The following is an 8224-nucleotide window of genomic DNA, read 5'->3' on the forward strand; positions in this document are numbered from 1 at the left end:
TCAGGGCCTGACATCTAGAGGAAGCTGCCAACTGACATTTTGGGGCCTGGGTTTTGCTTCAGCCTAACATAAATCTTCACCCAAATCAAAATAAAATTAAAAAATAATAAGTTTAGCTTAAGGAGAAAAATAACCTACATTTTAAAAGGAATAGGTCATTGTAGATTAATTCTGAAAATCTCATGCAATCCACACTTTGCCTCAAGGCTAGCCCTTGCCCTATCATCAGTTTTCTGTTGGCTTTATGCCACCAGTTCCTTGGTTATGAAGATATCGGAGACAGGTAGTTAGATCAGGACAAGGGTCCTAGCTCTTTAACATCTGTCAATTCCTGCTATTTGTGAAACTTTTTATGAGAATGGAGAAGTTGTAAACTTTTACTAAATTAGTGTTTTCTGGTATTTATACTTAAATATTCTGCCTGTTTTTAAGATGGCTTATTTTTTTTAGGCATCTGTGGGAAAACTAGAATTGTAGAAGTAGGAGGTGTGCCTTACTTACTGCCACTTGTAAACAAAAAAAAAGTAAGTGTTATACTTTTACTCTTCACATTCAAATGAACATTGTAGAGGTTGGATTGATTCCTCTTTTTTGTTATTAGAAGATCCATTGATCAATATGGCAAGGAAATGTTATGTATTCAATAATAAAAAGAAAACCAGAGACTTAGGATAAGTTGTGATTTATGAGTGCAGGGTTCCCACTGTGGTCTTATTTAAATAATGTTTTGTCCTCTTTTATAGGTTTATGATCTGAATAAGATTGCAAAAGAAATCAAGCTACCTGGAGCTTTCATTCTTGGAGCAGGGGCAGGGCCATTTCAGACTCTTGGGTTTAATGCGGAGGTCAGCATATATATAGTGTAATTCTTTTATTGATCTAACATTTAGTTTGCCTTTCTGCTTTTATGGCCCTATCAGAAAGCCTGCTTGAACTGTAAGTGGCTGATGTCATGTCATCATCATTTGATATTGTTTTTAGAACACATACTCCGCTTGATTCAAGTATAAAAGAGCCCTAGCCAGTATTTTCAGATTCTCTAAGGGTGTAGGTTCAAAAGATTTTTATCCTTATACATCAGAGGATTCCTAGCTCCTCTCTAATTCTTTGCTTTTGGTAGAAGGCAACTGTGGATGAATGGAATATTTATTGATCTAGTCAACTTTTTTAAGCAAAGCAGTATGTTGATTATTTGCTAAAGGTAGTATCTAGTACTACAAATGTCAGTACATTTTCAACATAAAAATATCACTTCAGTGTTTTCTGACATTTCATGAATAGAAGAGTGCAATCAGTCTGCCCATTCACTCACAGCCTCATGAGATTTAACCATTAGTCAGTGATTACACAACTTCTTTTGCAGAAACAGCTATCATTTTTCTTGCATTCATGATAGAAATAAAAGTTAAAATTGACATTTTTAAGCAAATGTTACAAATGTTATGGAAACACTAAGAAATACTATGACACGTTTTTTAATATATTTTTCTAGCTTTCTTAATATTTGTATATCTACTTCTTTAACATTCTGGTAGCATAATGCTTAAGGCATTTGACTGCTAACCAGAAGGCTAGTGGTGCAAACCCACCAGCCACTCCTTGGAAGGAAGATGGGGCAATCTACTTTTGTAGTGATACCACCTCGGAAACCCAAGGATGGGTCACTATGAGTTGGATCCAAGTCAATGGCAGTGCATTTGGGTTTTTTTGTTTTTTCAGTTTATGTTTTATGTTTCCATATTAGTTCTCGAAATAAAATGTTTTAAAAGCTGAGATAAAAATATTTTGTTATATTTTTAAGATAACAGTATCTCAGTAGATATTCTAAAGAGAATAACTTAATGTAGATACTAGGATTGACTAATTGCTTTATTTTTCTTTTCAGTTTATGCCAGTTATTCAAACAGAAGGGGAACACAAGCCTCCTGTGAATGGAAGTTACTTTGCTTGTGTTAACTCTGCAGATGGAGGGTGCCTGCTAGAAAAATACAGTGAGAAATATCATGATTTTGGGTGTGCTTTACTGGCTAATCTTTTTGCCAGTGAGGGCCAACCTGGCAAGGTAATTGTCTATAATAACATAGTATTCTCTAAATATTCTCAAATAGATAATACTTTGAACTTTTTATTATCTCAGACATGGTTTTCATATAAAACAAAAAGAAAAATTAGAAGTTACTTAAGGCAAAGCTCCTTAAATGACCCAGTTATGAAAGATTCAGAGTACTACAATATGTGTGAAACTCTTATTTAAAACTAAGGTTAATAATAATAATAAACAATTCCTTTTTTCTAAGTAACTAGAAGGTAGCAAGATACTGATTTGAGGAATGAATTAGTCATTTAAACCAATCATAAAGGTAAAATAAATAGATGATGTCTACCTCAAGCAAAAAAAAAAAACAAACTCACTGCGATCAAGTCAATTCCGACTCATAGTTACCCCATTGGGTTTCTAAGGTGGTAAATCTTCACAGAAGTAGATTGCCCCATCTTCCTTCCACGGAGTAGCTAGTGGGTTTCAACCATCAACCTTCCGGTTAATAGTCAAATGACTTACGCACTGTGCCACCAAAGCTCCTTGATGCCTACCTATAGGTAGCAAAACAGATAATCTTCTCATTCCTAACTGTTCATACATTAATTGAACTAGACAGGGATGCGGTAGCAGAACATTTTAGCAAGAATGTAAAGTGAATTAATGCCTTCCTTTATATTTACTCCATGTTACTACATAAAAAGATAACTTCAGTGTTAGTTAGGAGGCCTCCTAGATGGTTTTAATAGAGACTTAAGCTCCTTTGAGAATGAAGTAGTTGTTGTTGTTAAGTGCCATCAAGTTGGCTTTAACTTACAGTGACCCTGTGTACAACAGAACTAAACTGCTTAGTCCTGCACCATCCTCACAATGCTTACTATGCTTGAGCCCATTGTTGCAGTCATCGTGTCAGTCTATCTTGTTGAGGGTCTTCCCCTTTTTCTCTGACCCTTTACTTTACCCAGCATGATAACCTTCTACTGGGATTCATCCTTCCCAATAACATGACCGAAGTATGAGAGACGAAGTCTGGCCATTCTTGTTTCTAAGTAGCATCACAACTGTACTACTTCCAATTCAAATTTGTTCATTCTTCTGGCATAGTCAATATTCTTTGCCAACAGCACAATTCAAATGCATCAATTCTTCTTTGATCTTCCTTATTCATTGTCCAGGTCTCACATGTATGTGAGGTTATGGAAAAGACAATGGTTTGGGTCAGGCACACCTTAGTCTTCAAAGTGAGAATGAAGTAGTGAAGTCTATGAAGTAGAGATAATATAAACTCTAATAAAGTAGAGATAACATAGGTTCAGTTAGAATATTGAGGGAAGTTAGATAATGTAATTGTTGTAATCATTTCCTCCATTACCAGAGGTTAATCCCTTAAAACAGAGAATTTGCAACCTATTTTCACCTTGACACATAGTCTCTAGAATTAAATGCAGGATTTATATATAACTTTCTCCAGGAAAGCATGAGTGAGACTTAATATTGGAGTAGATTATATATGACTGACTTATGTAACGGATCAAGATTCACAGAGCATTTGAAACATATCAACTCAGATGTTGGTCCTCTGAACAGACAAGTGACTTTTTGCATGATGGCCTTAAATTATATAATGTTTCACTTTAGAAATTATTTGTATAAACTGTTACAGCTTAAAACAGTGTTATGTATATTTTTGCTCTGTGTAGGTTATTGAGGTGAAAGCCAAAAGAAGAACTGGAAAACTTAACTTTGTGACTTGTATGAGACAAACTCTTGAAAAATATTATGGAGATAAGCCTGTAGGGATGGGAGGTACTTTCCTTGTTCAGAAGGGAAAAGTGAAGGCTCACATTATGGTAAGGGTGTGCATATATTGGGGGGTGTGTGTGTGTGTTTGGCCAAACTTAAGAATTTAAGATTTTTAAATTACTTTGGTAATTCTGTCTTTAAGGAAACCCTGAGTAAAATCAGTTTACTATATTATTTTAAAATTCAGGTGACAAGCAATACTGTAAATCTCATGAGATAAAGTCTAGCTAGAATTCTTTTTCCATGTTAATATATTAAAACTTTTCAGTGTGTTTGTTTTTAAGATCAAGATAGCCTTGTGGTTGTTGTTGTTGTCATGTGCCATTGAGTTGGACCCAACTCATAGCGACCCCTCCTTGGGTTGCCAAGGCAGTATCACTACGTAAGTAGATTGCCCGGTCTTCCTTCCGAGGAGTGGCTGGTGGGTTTGAACTGCCAGCCTTCTGGTTAGCAGTCAAGTGCTTTAGGCACTATGCTACCAGAGCTCCTACGATAGCCTTAGAAACTAATGATTATTTTCATGAGCCCATTGTTGCAGCCATTGCTTCAGTCCACCTCATTGAGGGTCTTCCCCTTTTTCATTGACTCTCTACTTTACCAAGCATGATGTCCTTCTCCAGGGACTAGTGTCTCCTGATAACATGACCAAAGTATGTGAGGTGAAGTCTCACCATCCTCCCTTCTAAGGATCATTTTAGCTATACTTCCTCCAAGACAGATTGGTATGTTCTTCTGGCATGGTATATTCAATATTTTTCATCATCACCATAATTCAGAGGCATCAATCTTCAGTCTTCCTTATTTCCAGTTTTCATACGCAAATGAGGTAATTGAAAATACCATGACTTGGTTAAGTGCACCTTAGTCCTCAAAGTGACATCTTTGCTTTTTAACACTTTAAAGAGGTCTTTTGCAGCAGATTTGTCCAATGCAATACATACTAGGCATTGCTATTAAAATGGTTGTGCTATGGGGGAAAGAATTCATTATGAAAATTAAAATCTCAGGGAATAAATTAGTTTATAAGGCATTAGGGATGGAATACTATGTAAAGCCAGAGCCAGGGCACTCAGGACCTTTTATTTTATAACTTTTGAACATGAATGAATGAATGAATGAGCCACAAAAATAATTTTAACTCAATTTCTTTTTCATTTTATCCGTAAAGCCATAAGAAAACGTGTGCTTTAATGCTTTTTTTCTTGAGAATTTTATGTGACAAGCCAGTGATCTTGCATTTGTGAATATACTTATTTACTTTTCCAAATTATTAGCAATAAAATTGTAGATTAATATATTTGTAAATACCAAATAATTATAGGATTGAATCATAATGCTTTAGACTTCCTAATTAAATTAAAGCTTTGGTAGCATAGTGCCTAAGGCACTTGATTGCTAACCAGAAGGCTGGTGATTCAAACCCACCAGCCACTCCTCGGAAGGAAGATGGGGCAATCTACTTCCATAGTGATACTGCCTCGGCAACCCAAGGAGGGGTCTCTATGAGTCGGGGCCGACTCAACGGCACATAACAACAACAATTAAATTTATATTTTCTTTCATTCTAAATCAAAGAAACTAGCAGTCTTCAAACGTACATAGAAGCCCTCCTTTCTAATTCCTGGGTATATAGATTTCATTTAGATGAGATTTAAAGCTTAAATTTAATTCTTCCACAATTTATAAATTGTTCAGCATTTGGTAGCTCTTATCAAGAGTGAACAGGCAGCATTACCATGAATACTGTGTGTGTGTGTGTACGTGTATGTGTGTGTATTTATTTATATTTGTAAATGATTTTGAGTTCAAAGGAGCCCTAGTTACACAGCGGTAAGCCCTCAACTGCTAATCAAAATATCTGTGGTTTTTAACCCATCAGCTCTTACCTGGGAGACAGATGTGGTTCCATAAAGGTTACAGCCTTAGAAACCCTATGTAGCAGTTCTGCTCTGTCCTATAGGGTCACGATGAGTCTGAATCAAGTCAACAACATATTTTTTATTTGAATTCAAAGAACTTTAAAAACAGAGGAAGATGAAGCAAACACTTCCTTCTATCTACTTTGAATGCATTGCTTTCTTTTTTCTACTAGTAGGATTGAGATGACACATTAGGATGGCACCATATTCACAAGAAAACTCTTGGGCTGTGAAAAATAAAAATGTATTAAATAGACTCATTCCTTCATCAGTTTTAATTTGTGCACATAGAGTATTCTTTTGAAAAGTAAAGTATATAACTTTTTTGTTGCTAAAAAGAGGCAGTAGCATGTATAAGAAGAATGTTAACTTAATGAAACTGCATATATTTTTAAGTTTTAACTCTTACTAATATTCAATATTGGAAGGAAGGTTGGGCAGTCTACTGCTGTAGTGATACAGCCTCAGAAACCCAAGGGCAGGTGACAACAACAACAATATTCATTATAGGAGCCTAGATGACACAGAGGTTAAGTGCTCTGCTGCTAAAGATGTGGCAGTCCACTTTCATAAAAATTACAGCCTTAGAAATCCTATGGGGGCAGTTCTACTCTGTCCTATGGGGTTCATTTACAAGTTGGAATCAACTTGATGGCAAGAGAGTAATATTCAGTATATTTACTTATTTATTTTTTTATTGTAGCCCACAGAATTTTCTTCCTGCCCACTGAACTCTGATGAAGAGGTGAATAAATGGTTGCATTTTTATGAGATGCAGGCTCCTTTGGTTTGTCTGCCAGTTTTTGTCTCCAGAGACCCAGTAAGTCTGTGTATCTCTTTTATATTGCAATATATTTACAATGATAATGCATGATTTTTAGGACTGATTTTTTAAATTGGCTACTTTTTATGTTGTTATTGTTTAAGAAGTAGAATACTGTCTAGAAATTAACTTGAAAGATATGAAACCAGTCATCCTATGAGTTAGGTAGAGCAGATTTTACCTTTGAGAAAATGAAGGCACAGCCATTTTAAATGACATACAAAATCATTTTAAGTAGCAGAATTAGGACTGGGATTCAGATCTCTTATTATCTTATTGGGTGTTCATTATATTATGACACAATACTATAAGCTTATCCTTAGAGAAAAATATTGCAACATAGACCAATTCAAAGCAGAGTGATTACCAAAATAATGACTGGTCATATCTTTTGATCCAGCAATTATATCCTAGGAATGCATCCTTAAATATTTGTATCCTTAAATATTTGCATAGATATATAAAATGACTTAGTTAAAGGTTATTCGTGACACCGTGATTGAATTAGTGAAAAAATTGGAAATAATAATTGTCATTTGGGAAATGGTATATGCATACAGTGGAATACTTTGTAGGTGTAAAAAATGGGGAAGCTCTTTTATGTTCTGATACGCAAAACTGGAAAGCTATGTTGTTAAGGGAAAAAAGTGATATGCATAACAGTGGGTAGAGAGTGAAAAATAAAATGAAGTTAGAAGCATAGACAAGAAATTGCTTCTATTGTCTGGAAGGAAAGGAGGTGGGAGGGGAGGAGGTAGAACAAGACATTATACTGAATATATCCTTTTGTATGCTCTGAATTTTGAATCCTGTGAATATGTTAATTTTAAAAATAAAAACTATTATAACAAATGAAAAAGGTTTCCCTCTCCCTTAAAAAATGTCTATCCAAAATAATTTGAGTACTAACAAATGGTTTGTCTGTTGTCCTAGGGGTTTGATTTGCGATTGGAGCACACACATTTTTTTAGTCATCATGGAAAAGGTGGACACTACCATTATGATACTACCCCTGATACAGTGGAATATCTTGGATACTTCTTACCTGCAGAATTTCTCTTTCGTATTGATCAACCGAAAGAGACACATTCAATTGGGCGAGATTAAATTAGCTGCCCCCTATTTAGAAAAATAAATAATTGAGGTTTACTGCTTAGATTTTAAATCAAGCTCATTAATTAATGCTAACGTAAAATCCAGTGGAAATTATCTCACTCCTAAATCTCATTTTTTTTTTTTTTTTGGCTTTTGAAATGAAGGGGTAAGTTGAAACTGTATTCTACATTATTTTATAAATCTGTCTTAGAGAAATTATTGTGAACACAGATGCATAATTCAGGCATTCTTCATTGTTTTTATTCTATTATATCAGCAAAATTAGAATCATGGTTCACGTCTGTTATGGATTGAATTGTGTCCCCACAAAATACATGTTTTAAATCCTAACTTCTAAGGCTGTGATTACAATTCCATTTTGGGAATGGGTTGTCTTTGTTATGTTAATGAGCCAGGGTTAGTGTAGGATATATCTGAGTCAGTCTTTTTTAAAATATAAAAGAGATGAAATATAAACTAGTAAATAAAGATGGGGAAAGAAAGAGGCTAAGCCAAATGAAGAACACCCAGGAGCAGAAGCTCAGA

At 34.9% G+C, this 8224-nt stretch overlaps 1 protein-coding gene across 1 annotated transcript in view; it reads left to right on the forward strand.

Annotated features, from left to right (window-relative positions):
* The window catches only part of CUNH11orf54 (chromosome unknown C11orf54 homolog), a 14830-nt gene extending 7140 nt beyond the window's left edge, over positions 1–7690 (forward strand). The window contains exons 3-8 of the mRNA XM_007938055.2: positions 451–524; positions 744–845; positions 1886–2062; positions 3739–3888; positions 6464–6580; positions 7517–7690. Of these exons, the coding sequence (XP_007936246.1) occupies positions 451–524; positions 744–845; positions 1886–2062; positions 3739–3888; positions 6464–6580; positions 7517–7690 (794 nt within the window). The remainder of the gene's footprint in view (positions 1–450; positions 525–743; positions 846–1885; positions 2063–3738; positions 3889–6463; positions 6581–7516) is intronic.
* The last annotated feature ends 534 nt before the right edge of the window (positions 7691–8224 follow it).

Source organism: Orycteropus afer, unplaced genomic scaffold, assembly GCF_000298275.1.
Source record: "Orycteropus afer afer isolate SDZICR_OR568_19922 unplaced genomic scaffold, OryAfe1.0 scaffold00047, whole genome shotgun sequence".
In the NCBI taxonomy this organism is placed as follows: domain Eukaryota; kingdom Metazoa; phylum Chordata; class Mammalia; order Tubulidentata; family Orycteropodidae; genus Orycteropus; species Orycteropus afer.